At 40.4% G+C, this 17,683-nt stretch overlaps 1 protein-coding gene across 17 annotated transcripts in view; it reads left to right on the top strand.

Moving 5' to 3' along the window:
- The window catches only part of PDE4DIP (phosphodiesterase 4D interacting protein), a 213,658-nt gene that overhangs the window by 62,177 nt on the left and 133,798 nt on the right, over positions 1 to 17,683 (top strand). For 13 of the 17 annotated variants that reach the window (XM_082368421.1, XM_082368426.1, XM_082368423.1 and 10 more), the window contains exon 1: positions 7,491 to 7,815. In XM_082368421.1, coding sequence (XP_082224547.1) covers positions 7,675 to 7,815 — 141 coding nt within the window. In that variant the 5' untranslated portion in view covers positions 7,491 to 7,674. Of the gene's footprint in view, positions 1 to 7,490; positions 7,816 to 17,683 lie in introns of those variants that run through there. The other 4 variants (XM_082368435.1, XM_082368438.1, XM_082368437.1 and 1 more) reach the window with 1 other exon arrangement.

Here is a 17,683-nt window from a genome sequence, read left to right as displayed (position 1 = left end):
TCTGTATTTCTCCATCTTAGATTTTACCAGAAAAGCATAGGGACTCCCAGACACATAGATGTATTACAAATAAAATATTTATATGTGAAACAAACCATCCTCCTCCTTCTCCTTGCCCCATCCCTTCGTGTCTATCCCTGCCGTCTAATCCAAAACAAGTAGGGTTCCTGGGTGCTAAAGAGCGGGAAGCACTCTCCAGCCATTGGTGTGACTTTCCCACAGGTCTGTTTTGAAAATGTAACAGTTAGCAAAGCCTGTTGAGGGTCATCCTTAGGTCCCCAGTCGTTGTTGCTGCTTTTGTCTTGGAATATCATATCCTTTATGCTCACTTATCTCCTCTTCCTCTTCCTGCGCAAGGCAACCAGAGCACTCAGTCTGAACAGGTAGACCCCCACTACCTTTTAGGGCTCTACCATAAGAGAGCTGGTGGGGGGCTTCCCTGGTGGCGCAGTGGTTGAGAGTCTGCCTGACAATGCAGGGGACACAGGTTCGAGCCCTGGTCTGGGAAGATCCCACATGCCACGGAGCAACTGGGCCCGTGAGCCACAACTACTGAGCCTGCGCGTCTGGAGCCTGTGCTCTGCAACAAGAGAGGCCGCGATAGTGAGAGGCCCGCGCACCGTGATGAAGAGTGGCCCCCGCTTGCCAGAACTAGAAAAAGCCCTCGCACAGAAATGAAGAAAGCCCTCGCACAGAAACGAAGACCCAACACAGCCAAAAATAAATAAATCAATTTATAAAAAAAAAAAAAGAGAGAGCTGGTGGGGTGCTCCGAGATCTTTCAAAAAGTGACAGCTCTCTCATTGGTGCTGCCTTTGGTAATATTGTTTCTATGAGAAAATATGTTTCAAACATAGAATCTCAGGATGGCTAAAGACCTTAAAAGTTCTCCAGAACTAACTCCTAGTGGATGTGTGAAGATTCTTAACAATATCCCTGACAAGTGGTTCTTTAGTTTCAGTTGATACCTTTTTGTGCCAGGAAATTTACTATCTCTCATAATGTAAGTGCTAAGTAAATATTTGATGTATGAATGTATGGATGGAGTGTGGCAATAAGTTCATTACATCCAACTCTACTAGAGAATTTATTCTTATATTTAATTGAAAGCTGCCTTCCTGTAATTCCTAGTTTCATTCCATTTAAAATAGTTTTTTTAAATAATAAACTATTTCACAGACAAGAGCATACAAAGAACAATAAAACACTTGTCCATGTATCCAATATCTAAATTTTTTTTAAAGATTTTTTTGATTTAGACCATTTTTTTAAAGTCCTTATTGAATTTGTTACAATATTGCTTCTGTTTTATGTTTTTTTGGTTTTTTGGCCACAAGGCATGTGGGATCTTAGCTCTCTGACCAGAAATTGAACCCACAGCTCCTGCATTGGAAGGCGAAGTCTTAACCACTGGACGGCCAGGGAAGTCCCCCACAATATCTAAATTTTAACAAATATTATTTTCACTCTATTTGCCTCATATTGAAAAATAAAAGTTCACATTACAGATGCAATTGCAACACTCTTAATAGCCTACCCCAATCCGACCTCCTGACTCCTTTCCTACAGTTAATTACTATTAAATATTTTTCCAAAAGTCACACAATTAGAAAATAGCAGAGCTGAGATTTGAACCCAGATCTCCTTGGTTCAAAAGCTATTGCCCTTTCCACAATTCTGTGCTATCCCACCTAGATAAATACATATAATAGTGATAATATTTATTGCCAATTTGTAAGTGGAGAATAAAATGTCAAGGGTTGCTTAAAACACTATTCTCCTTTTCCTCTGCTTACCATATTAAGTTATTTAAGAATATTTTTATTTTCATGAAATGTAAAATTATGAGTTATCACAGATATCAAATTAGTGGAGTTAAGTTGCAAAAGTTTCATTATATTTGAAAAGAATGTGTCAATTAAGATGATTAATCATTTTTAGTGGAGTGGAACTGTATTTTTAGGAGAGGGATTGGTAAGAGATTAATATGTTTTCAAGCATTTCCATTGTAAGAACTATCTGGGGGGTCTGAATATGATTAAGCAAATTGAGGCTGAGTTTTTTTTAAAGGCTGACTTGACAATCGGTTATGTTAATGGGGCATGACATACAACAGCTGGGTTGTAATCTCCTACTATTGTTGGCATTGATTGAGTTCTTATTAAAGTCTTATTTCCAGTCTGGACTAATACATTAAGAAGCGGTGGGAAGAAGAAATTAAGAAATGAGCAGGGGAGAACTGTTAACGTTTGGAAAAAATATTTTCAGAGAAGAGTAAAGATTTTCTATATACTACATTAAAAAGGAAGAACAAAGATAGAAGCACTGCCCCTTGCTCAGGAACCTGCAGTGTTTATTTCCTAAGCAGTGCAGAGCTTATCCAAAGCTCTGAAAGGTCCTGATTTAGGAGGTCTAGTGAGCAGCCCAGGTGTGCGTGGTTTTGTTTGCTAAAGCTACAAAACGCAAACAAGTAAAACAAAACATAAGCAATAAGCAAGTAAAGTAAGTAGTAAGTAGTTCCTCACCCTTTGTTCAAACTGAGAACCAGGATCTGCTAAAGGAACAAACTCAGGCTTCTCATCCTGACTTTCAAGATCTTTCTAAAACGGTTCTTCACTTCCTGTCCTCTCTGTTCACCCACTACAGGACAGCATGTGCCCTTTGTTTCAGTCCACTTGGTCCTCTGCACCTTTGCTTATGTTCTGCCTGCCTAGATTGCCTTGTATTCTCCCTCCAGCCTATACAAACTTGATTCATCATTTAAGGAGAGCAAAAATGTCACTTCTCTCTGGAACCTTCTCTGGTAGCCTCTCTTTCCTAATTTCTATAGTTTTTACTATTTGTACAGTTCATACTGCCCTTTGATTGTTATTTATCATATATTATTCCCCATTTATTCAGAACTCTTGTACATAGTTCAGATTCTGCATTGTGCATTAAAATTAGTCTGTTAGAAGAATTAATTTTACTTATAAAATTACCTTTAGATATGCTCTGCCTCCTACAAGATCTGCATAATCTTGTATACAGATTGAATTCTATTAGGATTAAATCCAATGAAGTCAAAGTCAGCAGGTTAGTTATTCATCCATTCTTTTATTAAGTATTTCTTGAGCACCGACTATGTGCCAGGCACCATTCTGGGTACAGGTGATATAGCAGTGAACAAAACAGGCCTATATCCTGGCTTTCTCATGGAGTTCACATGCTAGTAGGGAGAGACAGACAAGAAACAAAATAAATAAGTAAATATAATATTTTAAAAGATGATAGTGCTATGGGATTAAAAAAAACAATGAAGGGAGACATGGAGAGCTGGGGTGAGGCATAGGGTGAGTTACAGTTTTAAGTAGGGTGGTCACCTCATAGAGAAAGTGACATTTGATCAGAGACTTGAAGAGGGTGAGGAAGAGAATGCAGATAACTAAAGAAAGAGCATACTATTCAGAAGGATCAATAAGCTGAAAGGCCTTGAGGAGGGAGGGTGCTTGGTGTTTTTGAGAAACAGCAAAGAGAAACAGTGTGGCTGGGGCAGAGTACGTAGGGGAAGAGTAGTAGGAAAAATGTACAAGAGAGGGTAGGGGAGAGGATCCAGATTATGCAGGGCCTTGGGACTTATGGGCTAACAAAATGACTGACTTAGCCTTTCACTCTCAATTAGATGGGAAGCCATTGGGGGTTTCCAGCAGAGGAGCAATCTGACATTTTGTATCCCTCATAGAGATATGGCTGCCGCACTAAGAATCGACTATAGGGGAGCAAGGGTGGGAGTGGGGAGACCAGTTAAGGGGCTATTCAAATAACTCAGAGGAGAGATCACAGTATCTTGGGCCAGCGTGGCAAAGGTACGAGTGGCAGTGGTGGTAGATAGCTTCTCTATATGTGTTGAAAATAGAAATCTTGATAGACGGATTTACAGACAGATGAGATGATGTGCATGAGAAAGAAGGGTCAAGAATAATTCAAAGGTTTTGGCCCAAACAACTGCAAATATTGGTGGTTACAAACTGAAATGGGGTCCAAAGAGGAAGGAACATATGTGCTGGGAAAAATTAGGAATCCAGTTTTATATATCACGAGTATGAACTGTCTATATTCAAGCAGAGATTTCTACTAGGAAGTTAGGTGTAGGTTGGAGTTCAGGAGAAAAGTCAAGATGGGCATATAAACTTAGAAATTTAAGTGAACAAAACAATATTTTTCTAGTCACCATTCTAGCAGATGCAGTTTCTTTGGAACCATTAAAACAAACTTTTCTATATCATTGGAAAGTTATGAGAATAATATTGGGTTGGCCAAAAAGTTTGTTTGGGTTTTTTCATAAGATCTTAGCCGAACGAACTTTTTGGCCAACCTAACATAAGCAAGCTAGCCCATATTTAACAGATCAAATCAGCAAAAAATGAAATATATATGCAATAATTATCTATTCATTAATTTAACAAATATTTAGGGAGTGCGTCCTAAATATTCTGCAATGAGAATACAAAGACACAAAATATGCCTTGCCAGCCCTCAAAACACTCTAGTCTGATTGAGGTGATTGTATACTGCACAGTGGGAAGAATTAACTGGAGAGGTCTTCTTGGCAATTGTGGGAGCTGAAGGAATATAGAGAGACATATAAGTCATTGACCCTTGGGCAGCTTACAGACTAGTTGGAGAGGTAGGCACATGAAAAAGTTAAAAGCTCTAAAATGTGTAAATAACCCTGCAGGACAACAGAAAAGCAGTACCATGAGGCAGCATATGAGCACTTGCCAAACGTTAGTATTTGCCTTAGGAGCTCAAGAGGAAAAAGTTTTTCCAGTCTGGCGTAGCAGGGAAAGCTTTGTTTGGGTGGAATTCAAACTTGAGAAAGTGACTTGAAAGAAGAGGCAGGGTATCTTTAGAGGGTGTGATTTTTTTTTTCTTTTATACTAACAGTGATGAGATGCCTGGGAAGGAGTTTTAAGTAAGGGAGATGACAGGATAAGATTTGAGTTTTGAAAATAATGTTTTTAAAATAATGGGTTTTTTTAGCTTTAATAAGGAGAAGAACTAGCTGGATGAGTTCTGGCAGACATGATAGACACTGTTGCAAAAGTTTTTGCCATGAGGTTTGTCGTGAGAATGGCACATTCAAGTTGAACTATTCAGCAAAGAGCTGGATATGTAGGGCTAGATCTTGGGTGAGACAACTCAGTTGGAGGTTTGGGGACTGTTTGGGAGGCAAAAGTCAAAGCCCTAAAAGTGGATAAAATCTCTAAGGGAGAAAGTGTGAAGAGAAAAAAATCAGAAGGCTAATGACTAATCATCATTTAAGTAGTAGCTTTAAAGAGCCAGGAAAAAAAGAAAAAAAAAGAAAAACAAACAACACAGAGAAGAGGCTAGAGAGATAGGAAAAGAACAAGGGATCACAGGGCATAAGAGAAAATAGGCTTAATGTGAAGAAAGAAATATATAGGTTGGATAAGAACACCTGCATTCATATGCAATTTTACTTTCCATAAAGCTTCTATTAAATTATCGTACATGATGAAAGAATCCAAGTAGACATCAAAAGCATGATTAAACACTAATCTAGAATCTGGCACCTGGTTCCCCCCTGTGCAAAATGGAGGTAATAATAACCAGGTTATTCCTCTAGGAGCTTAGACCAGGAAAGGGCCTTAAAATCACCGTTTCCAACCACTTCATTTTATAAATGAGGACAGTTAGGCCTCTGGAGATGTGTACTCCCAAAGTCATACGGCTATTTAGTAACACAGCTGGGACCAGAAAAGAATCTTCTTGAGTCTTATCTTAGACTTTTCTCTTCCTCACTGTCTCTAACTAAGCCTAGGTGAAATTCATTTATTCTAAGAGCACAGATTTAATGAAATTAGCTAAATGCATTTTAAATGTGTGCACTTTTTAAAAATGAAGAATATATTGTCTTAAGTTACCAGTGGTTTAGGTAAGAAATGTGTTGCCTACTTATAATCCAGCTCTAGTTGAGAGAATGCTCAGTTCTAACTATGCCCTCCTGAGGCCACTTTATTCACTCAAATTTTTTCTGTCTTTCAAGGCAAAGTGCAAGTGCAACTCCTTGTCGAAGCTTTCTTTCTCTCACCATCCCAATGAGAATGAATCACTCTTTCTTCTGGGTTCCCACAGATTCAGTATTTTTCAAACTTTAGGACAAAACTTATTAGTGGGTCATGGAATCAATTCAGTGGGTCACTCCCAAAAAGAGAAATGGAATAGGAAATATCAGAGTGCATCCTACATAGTGACGGTTAACATTACTTTGGGGAACTTTTACTTCAGTTGTGTGTGTGTGTGTGCATGCACTGGATTGCAGTGTGAAATGTAAAATGTTTGAATGACACAGGCCTGGAGGATTATAGTGTAAAACATATGCACCTACATCTCTATGGCCACCTGTCTCTTGGAGGGCTGGGACTGTCTTCATCTTTGTATTCCTCATGCCCAACATACTACATGCTGTGTACAAAAAGGGAGGTTGATTGGAATTATTATGAAGAGTGAAGAAAGAATTAGAAGGATGAAGAGCAGGTAGGTTGGGGAGGAACCTTATACTTGAATTAAGTATAAAGTTTTTGTTTCCTTTACTTTGGATGTTAATATTAATTTTGTTTCGAAGCTAGTGTTACTGCAACCAAGAACTCGTGTTTGGTATCTGTGCTGTGGGGTTGTCTCCCAGTCACCTTCAGTGTCCCGTGTGGTGTGGTATAAATAATACTTCCTGCTAATGTTGCAGCTGTCATTCAAGGATCTTAAATTGCTTTAGGAGCAGGATCTGGTAATGAGTGCCTAGCTCCACTTGGCAGGTGCCGGAGTTAAGAACTAGTGACTGGGTAAAATCTCTGGGCTCCAGCCTGACGCCTCCCTCCATCACCTCCCACCCTCTTTTCGCCCTCATTCCTTAGAGGGAGGAACCTTTGACCCTGCCTCTTGGAGCTTGTGTAACTGGTAGACAGATTTTGCAAAGATTCCACTGAACTAGAAGATTGGCCCTTTCTTTGGAAGTGGCTCAGGTGTGTATGGGGGGAGGGGCATGGTAATAAAGGCTATTTCTTTAACTGCCTCAGGGCTTGAAAGGTCCAGGGAGAAAAACTGGGAAGGAACTGATGAGAGGTGAGCTTCTGGATCATCCAAGGAAATTAGAAACCCCTCTGATTAGTCGTTCTTTAAGATTTGCACCTGACAGAAGGGGGATATCTGATACGTGGTCACCATTTTGTGGGCCATTCTGTGTCCTTGCAACCCAACCATCACCTTGAATTACTCCCATTCCCCATTTCCTGGAAGCTTCTGAGGGTCAGCCCCCTCTCTTTTCTGAGAAACTGTTAACTGCCTACAGTTGGGCCTGAGAGGCTGAGGGAGGGTGAGAGCCGAGTCCTAGCTTGGAGTCGGGTTACACCACTTGTGTCTGAGTTCACGCAGCATGTTCCTCTGTCAGGGATTCCGCAAATATCTCCCGAGGTAAAAAAGGAAAGCGCGCTGCGCTCCAGCACCCAGAGCAGCGAGCCCAGGCCCAAGTGCGGGAGGGAGCGCCAGCCATCAGGGGCATGTCGCCGTAGCCTCGCAGCGTCGCCGCCGGCTCGCTTCATGCCGCGGTGCAGCTGCACCACGTTCCTGGGCTGAGGGGGCGATTGGGCATGTGCTCCTCCCCATGGGTTGCCCACCATGTCTAATGGATATCGCACTCTGTCCCAGCACCTCAATGACCTGAAGAAGGAGAACTTCAGCCTCAAGCTGCGCATCTACTTCCTGGAGGAGCGCATGCAGCAGAAGTATGAGGCCAGCAGAGAGGACATCTACAAGAGGGTGAGTGCGGGGGCCTGCGGCTCGGGGCGGGGGGGGGCAGGGGCTGGTGGTGGACACATCCAGATCCCGAGCTCTTCCTAGCTGGTGCTGTGCGAATCAGTGGGGTAGGCGGGTTCCGGGCCTGGTCTGGTCACCTTAACGCCAGTGTGACCTTGGACAAGCCCATTTCACCTCATCTTGTGCCTGTTTCCTACTTTCCTACTCTGTAAAGAGAGCGAGCTGATTTAAATCAGAGACGCTCGACCTCTGGTTTGGAACTGTGTAGAACAATCACCTTGGGGGGCTGGTTTAAAGTGTCGATTACTGCCTTACCCCCAGGGATTCTGATTTAGTAAGGGAGGGGGAGCTTAGAAATCTGCATTTTTAAACAAGCCGCAGAGGTGACTGAAGCTGGTAGTTTTCAAGTCACACGCTCTGCTTAGAGAAGGGACCCTTCTAGCTCTGGCACATGGGGGCAGGGAATGATGCCATGGGGAACAGGGCAGGGGCTGAGGACATTTCTGTTCCTTGAGAAATTCGTGTTTGTTTTTGAAGATGATTATGCAGATGAGCTCTTAGGACAGGGTCTTAGGCATTTTCATCTTTAGGAATAGTTCACCTTAGAATGAAGAAAGGGTATTGATGGAATGAACAGCCGTTGGCCTTGGGTGGGGTGGGAGAGGGCGGCTTCCCTGAAAGGGAGGGCTGTCTTGATTGATGGGGGAGTGAGGTTGGGAAGGAAGACAGAGGGGACTGGCTGAGTTTAGGGTGAGATGAGACAGCACCTTGGTTAAGAGGACATTAGGCTATGGTTTACAAGGATTAAGCTTCCTAACTGGTTGCCACAATGTTGGTTTCCTTAGCTTTCTTAGTGTCTGGGCTAGCAGGACCTGAAGTGGCCTGAGCGACCTGGAGCTGGTGGCCTCTGACTTTATCAGTTTCTAAATCTCCAGCTGTTGGCACCAGAGGACTATACCAATATTATCAGTATCTGTGTGTGCCCTGTCCTGTCGAGAAGGAGTTTGGGAAGCATTACAGGCTGCTAGATAATACTTTAGATCAGAGGAATAACTGGTGTCTCTGAGACCCAAACCACTGTTTGGTAAATTCAACTAAGATGAACAGCTAAATCTGAGGGGTTTAGCCCTATTTTCTGACTTTCCTGGATTTCCACGTTTTAACCTGAATTTTCCTGAAATTGATCCAGACTCATCTTTTGTCTTTTATGTGGCTATATAGTGAATGTGCCTCAATGGAGCTGCCAGGGGTCGAGGAGGATATTGCCAAGTGAGGGTTGGTAACTCAGGGAGAGGGAGAAGGGGAGTGTGAGTGCAGTATTTGCCTCGGAGTAGGAATAGTGAATGAATTTGTTCACTGTGCAGAGGGAGGGACATTTTCCCATTAACGGTCTCCAAAGCAAGGCAGAAGAAAGGGGCAATTTCTTAGATAATTTGAGGGAAAGGGTTTTTTTAGCTTGAATCAAATGACCGCTTGAGTCAGTTGGTCTCACCCTCTGCTCTGCACTGACTAAGGGGACACTCTGGGTAAGTGTGAGGGGGCACCGTTGCTGTTCGGGAGAAGTGTGACTGAGAGGATTATAGGAGCTGCACCGGGGTATGGTGGGGGTAAGTGGGCCACAGGACATTGTCACATGCAGAGGTGACAACCCTTTGTAAGACTCCCGTATTGCCACTAGTCCCACTCAGGAAGTAGAAATGGCCCTGTCTCTTCCTGGTCTAAGAGCAGAGTAGTCAGGCAGCTACAGGAATCCTATAGTATGGGGAATCTCAAACTACTGTGTCCCCTCCTTTCCCTTCTCACCATACCTTTGTTGCATTCGCCTGTCACATTGCTCATCCCGTTTGGCTGTGATTATTTGGGAAGCACCAACAGCTTAGGTTAAAATGACCTTATTTGGGAAGCAGAACACATAAAGCCATTATCAATCATTAACATCATAGTTGAAGTTAGTTTATCACACTATGTAGTGATGAGGGATTTATAGAAATCAGGGCAGTTGCATTTTGATGGAAGGACAAGGGATTAGAAAACCACAGATCTTGGACAATCGGAGACCTGGACAATCGGGATTAGAAAACCACAGATCTTGGACAATCGGAGACAGTGGCCTTGGACAATCGGAGACCTGGGCGAGTTACTTAGCCTCTCTGAGCCTGTTCCAGTCCCTGTAGAACTGGCATTAAGAATAATGCACAGCACCATAGGCCCTGAAAATTATTTGTTGAGAGTATAATAAATAGCAGCCCTAAAGATTAAATAAGAAGACATAATCAAAGCACTTTGTAAACTTCATAGCATCCTACATGTATGAGAGGGCAGTAGTTGTATGCCTACTAGTAGTAATAGTTATTATGATATTTAAAAATGAGGAAGCAATTTGGTTCCTTTCATCTCACCCTCAGACAGTCCCATGAATGTGTTTTACGTTCATCCATATTAGTCCCTTTGTGACTCCACAAGGTTAGGACAATTAATTAGCAGCCATGTTGGCAGAGACAGGGAGAGTGGTGTGCAGTGCATCACATGGTAAGTCAGGTAGTTCAGATAAGAATTTAGAGCCCTGTTCTGTGACTAAACTTAGCTTGATTTTTCTTTAGCATTGGAAGGACTCTTTAAATATAGTAAAAGCATTAAATCATGCCCAACTGAGAATCTGCAATAATTTGGGTGCTGTATACATGGATTCTCTTAAAGAAAACCAGTATTTGTGAAACATATGTAATAAAATTCTGTTATGAATAGTAATTATTTTATCATTTCACATATTTTTACTACTGCAGACTTTTGTTGAGATATTTGTACTGAAGAGTAAAAAGTTACTGTCTTAGTGAGAGGCAATCAAGCATTTCACCATAATGACTACAGGGAAGGGAAATATGAGAAACTGCAGGAGAAAAGGACTGGAGCGTGGGTTCTGTCTTTTTCTTTCCAAGTGGCAAGTCCTCCTTTATGTAGCTGATTGAGGGAGAGACTAAAGTAGATATATATAATTCTTGATTGTAAAGGAAGCTACAAGGCTATTTAATTTTAAGAGAAGTTGTAAGAGTTAGAGAGTTATATAAAAACCTAAAAGTATCAACTTCAGAGCAAGTAAATAAAAAAGGAGTTAAGGGTTTCTCTCTTTCAAGATGCTCAGAGAATTCAGAAATAAAATAATATTAAATTATACATAAGAATTGGTTCTGTGAGACTGGCTATTTTTGGTTGAGTGTTTAAGTTAAACTACCCTTTAAGCTTCAGCTTCTGTTAATATTTAAACACACAGGAGGCGGCTGATTACCCTCAGCACAGAACAACTAGGGCATATACCTACATGATTAGGTACCACTGCCCCCTCTTGATAGCAAATATTAATTGTAGGTTCAGTTTTGGGGGAAGACAATATATAAAGCAAGGAAGGGGAGAAACCGTTGCAATACACAGAACTCCTGATTCTGGAGCAAAGTAAAGTGAGAAAACGCTGTAAGTGGTCTACAGCTGAGCATGGCCCACTCCCAGGAAGACTGGCTTGTTAGCATTTCTGAACTGCAGCTGCTCTGGTAAATAATTTCTGGGCGGCAACTTGGCTGACTTCCTCGTTGTTGTTGATTATCTAATCCTGCATCTTCTCATGATAGCCGAGCGTGCCCCCACTAGAAATATGCCCAACCCTGGAATTTATGAAATCCACTGCTGTGTGATAAACACCCAATCCCCAAGCAGCACACAAAACCACCATCCACTGTGTTTTGCCACACGATGACTGCTTACTTGCTAAGCTTGTGTGAATTTATTATTATTCAAGGTTGCTTTGAAAAAGATTTAAGCTTCCATTCTAAGAATGGAATTTAAAATCTGACAGAGTCAGATCCAATAACAAAAGCGACAGGAGAAACTGAATGTTGTCATCCTGGACCAGACAGAGTCAATGTTTAAATATGACATAACTGATGTTGGACGGTTAAAGTCGATTTGGCCTTTAGACAGGAGTTGAAAGAGTTGTGTTCCATTGTTTTATGGCCTTTAAACTGCCTGACTTCTTTGAGCTGTGGTTTCTCATCTTTGAGACTGGATATTTTTCCTGAACAATCTTTGAAGTTTATACGTAGCTTATTTCTGCAGCTAGGTTTGTTTGTTTTTTGGTTTTTTGGTTTTTGCAGCTAGGTTTTTAAAATCATGATAGACAGCCCACTGACTTTACTTGCCTACCAAATTTTTATCATTTCTACTGTTCTGCTATCACTGGGCATAGTAGTTAAGAGTTAGGAATAAGACAGGCCTGAAATGGAATCTTGGTTCTACTACTTGCTACCTGGGTTAACTTGGGCAAATACTATAATTTCTCTGAGCTGAAGTAGGTCTTGTAGTAATTTCTATCTTACAGGGTCTGGAGCAGGATCAAGTGAGCCAATCCGTTGAAATCAGCACAATGCCTCTCACATGGTAGTAAGCCCTCAAACAATATTTGCCCCTGTTGTGACAAACTGGGAGATGGCAGAATTATCTGGATAAGTCCAGTTACTGGACACATCCAATTTGGGCCACTTTTGAATTCCAAATCAGTTTCTTCTTCTTCAGTAGTGGATTTGGGACAATTTGTCCTATTTGTCTCAATTCTCCATTTTAGTTTGCCCATGTATAAATAACATAATATAATCCAAGTGTCCCTATTACAGCACAATTACTGTCACCCTCACATACAAATGTTTCTTCAAAAAAAAAACAAGAAAGGCTAGATTTGTTAAATTTTTTAATAAAATATTTTATTTAGTAATAATACAAAGTCCTTTGCTTTCACAAAAATTATTATGACTATGATTGGTTATGATTCAAAATTTTTTATCATCTTGGTTTAATACCTTGTAGCTTGGCCTGGCTCTAAATTATTTAATTTTTAAGACCTAGCTTTCTTTTTAATGGAGATATAATTAACATATTGTATTAATTTCAGGTGTACAACATAATGACTCTATATGTATATGTCACGAGATGATCACCACAGTAAGTCTAGTTCACATCCATCACCACACATGGTTACAATTTTTTTTTCCTTGTATGAGAACTTTCAAGATCTGCTCTCTTCATTGAATTTCTTTTTGGCTCAATGACTGATTTTCTTTAGTCCTAACCTGATTTCTTTAGGCTTTGGGAAATATGATGAGTAACAGGGTACATGCAGACTTACTGTGCTAAGCACCCAAAAGTTCAGTGAAGCCCCAAGGAACTCCATCAGGCCATATAATTTAGGAACCTTGACTTGAACCAATGGAGGCAATTACAGAAAAACAAGTATCTTTGGGGGATATCAAAAATGTAGGGACACAAGTTTTGAACTCAGTCAGAAAACTTGAATTCTGTGTTCCTTTCTTTTTTTATTTTGGCTGTGCCACATGACTTGCGGGATCTTAGTTCTCCGACCAGGGATTGAACCTGGGCCACCGCGGTGAAAGCGTCAAGTCTTAACCTACTGAACTGCCAGGGAATTCCCAGAAAACTTGAATTCTGAATTTACCTTTTCCTACTACATATCCTTGGCCTGGTCCTTAACTTCTTTGAACCTTAGTTTCCTGAAATGGAGGCATGAATTCCCGCCCTGCCCTCCTCCCTATATGTAAACATGTTTAATGTGTTAGATGTTAAATAAATGTAAAGGATTATGACCGTCCTTCGTACCTGGAGACACATACTAGAGAATGTGCACCTTCTCAGATTACTGTCTAAAGTAACTGTTGCAGCTGCTGTTGCAGAATAAGTGGTTTTCTTATATTTAACAGAGTTGACTGTTTTCTTTTTATAGTTGGATACCTTGTTTAGTCAGCTGCTAAGTTTTTTTCCCCTATGTTTTACTTATGTGAACTTTAAGAAATGTGTACAGTAAGGAAGGGGGAAATGTAAATAAAGAGAAAGAAATAAGGGCGAATTTGGCCAAACTATTTTTAAACATTTCTGTGGAAGTCACATAGTCTCGTGTGTCCATGTCTGTACATAATGTGTGTGCTGACACCTCATTCTCTGCTTTCTGAGGTTCTTGAAGCCTTGCTTGTGCATTTCCTCTTCTTTTGGGGAGTAGAAGTAGGAAGAAAGTAGGGAGATTTCATTCATTAAATAGTTGTAACCAATAGTTGTGTTTTTGGTTAAAAAAATGTTTTTAAACTTCACACCCATTAGGATGGCTATGATAAAAACAAAACAAAAACAGAAAATAACATATGTTGGCCAGGATGTGGAGAAAGTGGGAACCCTGTGTATAGCTGGTTGAGAATGTAAAATGGTTTCGCCACTGTGGAAAACAGTATGACAATTCTTAAAAAAATTGAACATAGAATTATTATATGATCCAGCAATTCAAATTCTAGGTATATACCCAAAATAAGTGAAAGCAGGAACTCGAACAGATATTTGTACACCCACATTCATAGCAGCATTATTCACTTAGCCAAAAGGTAGAAGCAAACTAAGTGTCCATTGACAGATAAATGGATAAACAAAATGTGGTATATACATACAATGGAATATTATTAAGCCTTAAAAAGGAAGGAGATTCTGACACATGTTACAGCATGGATGAACTTTAAGGATGTTATACTAAGTGAAATAAACCAGTCACAAAAGGACAAATATTATATGATTCCACTTACAGGAAGTACCTAGAGCAATCAAATTCATAAAGACAGAGAGTAGAATGGTGGTTGCCAGGGGCTGTGGGGAGGTAGGGAATGGGGAGTTATTGTTTAATGGATATAGACTCAATTGGGGAAAAAGTTCTGCAGGTGGATGGTTGCACAATGTTAATGTACTTAATGCCACTGACCTGTATACTTAAAAATGGTTAAAATGGTAAACTTTATATTATGTATATTTTACCACTAAAAATTTTTTAAAGTAACTTTCCCATAACTGTCATAGTTACTTTAAAATTTTGTGAAATCCTTAACAAATACAACTTTTGGCTTTGTTTTGTTTTTGCTTAACCCAACTCTTCTCATTTTTAAGAGCTCTTAATTAGATGTCATAATACTTACCTGTTCGGAAGAGGAAATTTTTTTCCTTTGAATACTTAAGATCTTTTCTTTCAGTCACTAGGAAACAAATCTAAAACAATCCTGGAGCCTGATTTAATTTTAAACCACTTTCAACTAATTCCTTAACTATGTCTACATAATTTGTACTTCTTCATAAACCTATCACAAAGCCACTTCTTCCTATTACTTATGTACATCCAGGTTTACACACTGATAAAAGAAGCGTAATATAGTTGAAAGACTAGGCATCGTAAGTCCCTGTCTCAAGTGTTTACCTTATTTACATTATCACCTTGGCCATTCATTTACTCATGTCTCTACACATGCATTCATTAACTCAAACATCTATTGACTAGTGTATGCCAGCTACTGTGCTAGATGCTGGTGGAGAAAGTTATCAACAAATAAATAAAAATGGTATAATAAGGGCTACTATAGAGGTATGTACAGATTGCTCTATAGTACTAAGGAGAACAGTAAAATGCACCAGAAAAGGCCTTGCCAAGCATGTGAAGTTTGAATTGAATCTTAAAAAATAAAAATAGAACAAGGAACGGGGTAAAGCATTTCAGGCAGAAGAAATAGTATTTACAAGGGCATAGAAACAGGAAAAAGCATTGTGTGCTTGATACACTTCAGATCTTTCAGTATGACTGGAACACATGATATTGAGGACTTGTGGTGGTGGATGGAAAGGTAAGCAGGGGACAGATCATGGAGAACTTTGGATTTAGCCATTCATGCATTAATAAACATTAATTGGGCGCCTAGTATATTCCAAGTACTATGCTGGGAAGTTGAGGCTTCAAAGATGCATGAGACACAAGTGATATAGAGTATGGTAGGAGTCAGTAATAGAGATCCTATGAAGTATAAGGGAACTCAAATGAGGCATCTCTAACCCAATTGAATAGAGGAGATGGAAGGAAAATCTACAAAGGAGTCTTTGAGGAGATGACCCCTGAGCTTTGTCTTCAAAGGAGAGTAAGCATTGGTTAGTCAATGGGAGGGGGGGAGGATTAAAAGAAAGAAGCAAAAGCTTAGAGACAAGAAACCACATTGTAAGTGTGGAGAATTGTAAGTGGTTTTGTGTTGCTAAATTTAAGTTCTAGGCATAGAATGAGGCTGAAGGGTCTGCAGGGCGTAATCCTTTGTGCCATTTTAAAGAGTGTAGACTTTATCCTAAGGAGGATAGGAAGCCACTGGTAGGCTTTAAGCAGCAGGGAACACGCTAGATCCTTCTGATAGGTGGGGAAGATGGATTCAAGGAAGATAAGACAGGAAGTCAGGAGAACAGATAGGCCAACCAAGAGATGATGAGGGCCTAAATGAGACCCATGGCAATAGGAGTGGAGGAGAGGGAGCTGATTTGCGAAATATTTGGGAGGTAAACTATCTGTAGGACTTGGTGATTGATGGGATGGGAGGGTGGACGGAAAGGAATCAAGAAGACTGCCAGGATCCTGGCTAAGACAAGTCACTTTTTCTGGGTCTCTGGTTCTTTAGGTATAAAATGTGTGAGCTGAACTGGGATTGACACTAACATCTCTCCCAGCTCTGAAGTTCCGTGATTCTGAGCAGCCTCTTTGGATACTCTCACCTTAACTAAGGTAGTTGCTTCCCTTCTCCCAGTCTCACAGCTCCTCTGATGCCTTCTCAGGAAGGCACGTGCCAGCAGAGCTGAGATGGTTTTAAAACTGCCAGTCAATGTCAGGAAAATCTAGTGCTGTTACCAGGTAGCTGGAGTTATAATTAGCCCAGTTGCTAGGGAAAAACTGAGATTCTGTAAGCATGGGCTGCCAGAAAGAGCTTTTTCCAACTGGATGAATTTATTTGTTTACGAGAACAAAGAGGATATGGATGGAATGTTTTTAATGTGTTTTTGGAGAATTCAGCTTTTGCCCAGGGTACAGGATATGCATCAAATCTTTAACCGTGGTCATTTTTAAGTCTTTTGTCATTTACAGACAGTTCTGGGTGTACTCTGATGCTTTTGCAAATATGTTCCTATAAAAGGGTTTCATCTTCAAGGAATTCATGGAAAAGACTCTGACAAGTACAGGTTTCCGGTAACTGATTGTACTGCTGAACTGAATGAATAAGCATTTTCAGAATTCTAATGAAAAACTGATGAACTCATAAAAGTGCTAACAAAAGATCAAGATAAAAAAAAATTAATTACATGGGACTGAGTGAACTGATGAGGATGATTATAATTTTTGTGACTTTGTTTGAATTAAAAAAAAATGCAAAAAAAAAAAAGGATGTTAAAAGCAAAAAATAGGTTTGTGCTTGGGCTACTCAACATCTTGTCTGCGGTAGGAGGAGTGGATCTGAAAATTCTGCTTTGATATATATTTGGGTAGCTGGAAAATGACTTACTTTCACTTGAAAGGAGATAAATAAGAACATAGAATCACAGTTTAGAGTTACAAAAGATCCTGGAGATAATCTGTATGCCCCCTTCACTTTTTTTAAAAAATAAATTTATTTATTTATTTATTTTATTTTTTGGCTGCGTTGGGTCTTCATTGCTGTGCGCAGGCTTTCTCTAGTTGCGGTGAGCAGGGGCTACTCTTCGTTGCAGTTTGTGGGCTTCTCATTGCGGTGGCTTCTCTTGTTGTGAAGCATGGGCTCTAGGCACGTGGGCTTCAGTAGCTGTGGCATGCGGGCTCAGTAGTCGTGGCTCACGGGCCCAGTAGTTGCAGCACAGGGGATTAGTTGCTCCATGGCATGTGGGATCTTCCCAGACCAGCGCTTGAACCCGTGTCCCCTGCATTGGCAGGCAGATTCTTAACCACTGTGCCACCAGGGAAGTTCCCCTCACTTCACTTTTTAAGAAAGCTTTTCATTTTAAAGGAACTTTA

Source organism: Balaenoptera borealis (genome assembly GCF_965194805.1).
Source record: "Balaenoptera borealis genome assembly, chromosome: 1".
In the NCBI taxonomy this organism is placed as follows: Eukaryota; Metazoa; Chordata; class Mammalia; order Artiodactyla; family Balaenopteridae; genus Balaenoptera; species Balaenoptera borealis.
The sequence above is the reverse complement of the archived record's forward strand: the minus strand, read 5'-3'. Positions and strand labels throughout refer to the sequence as shown.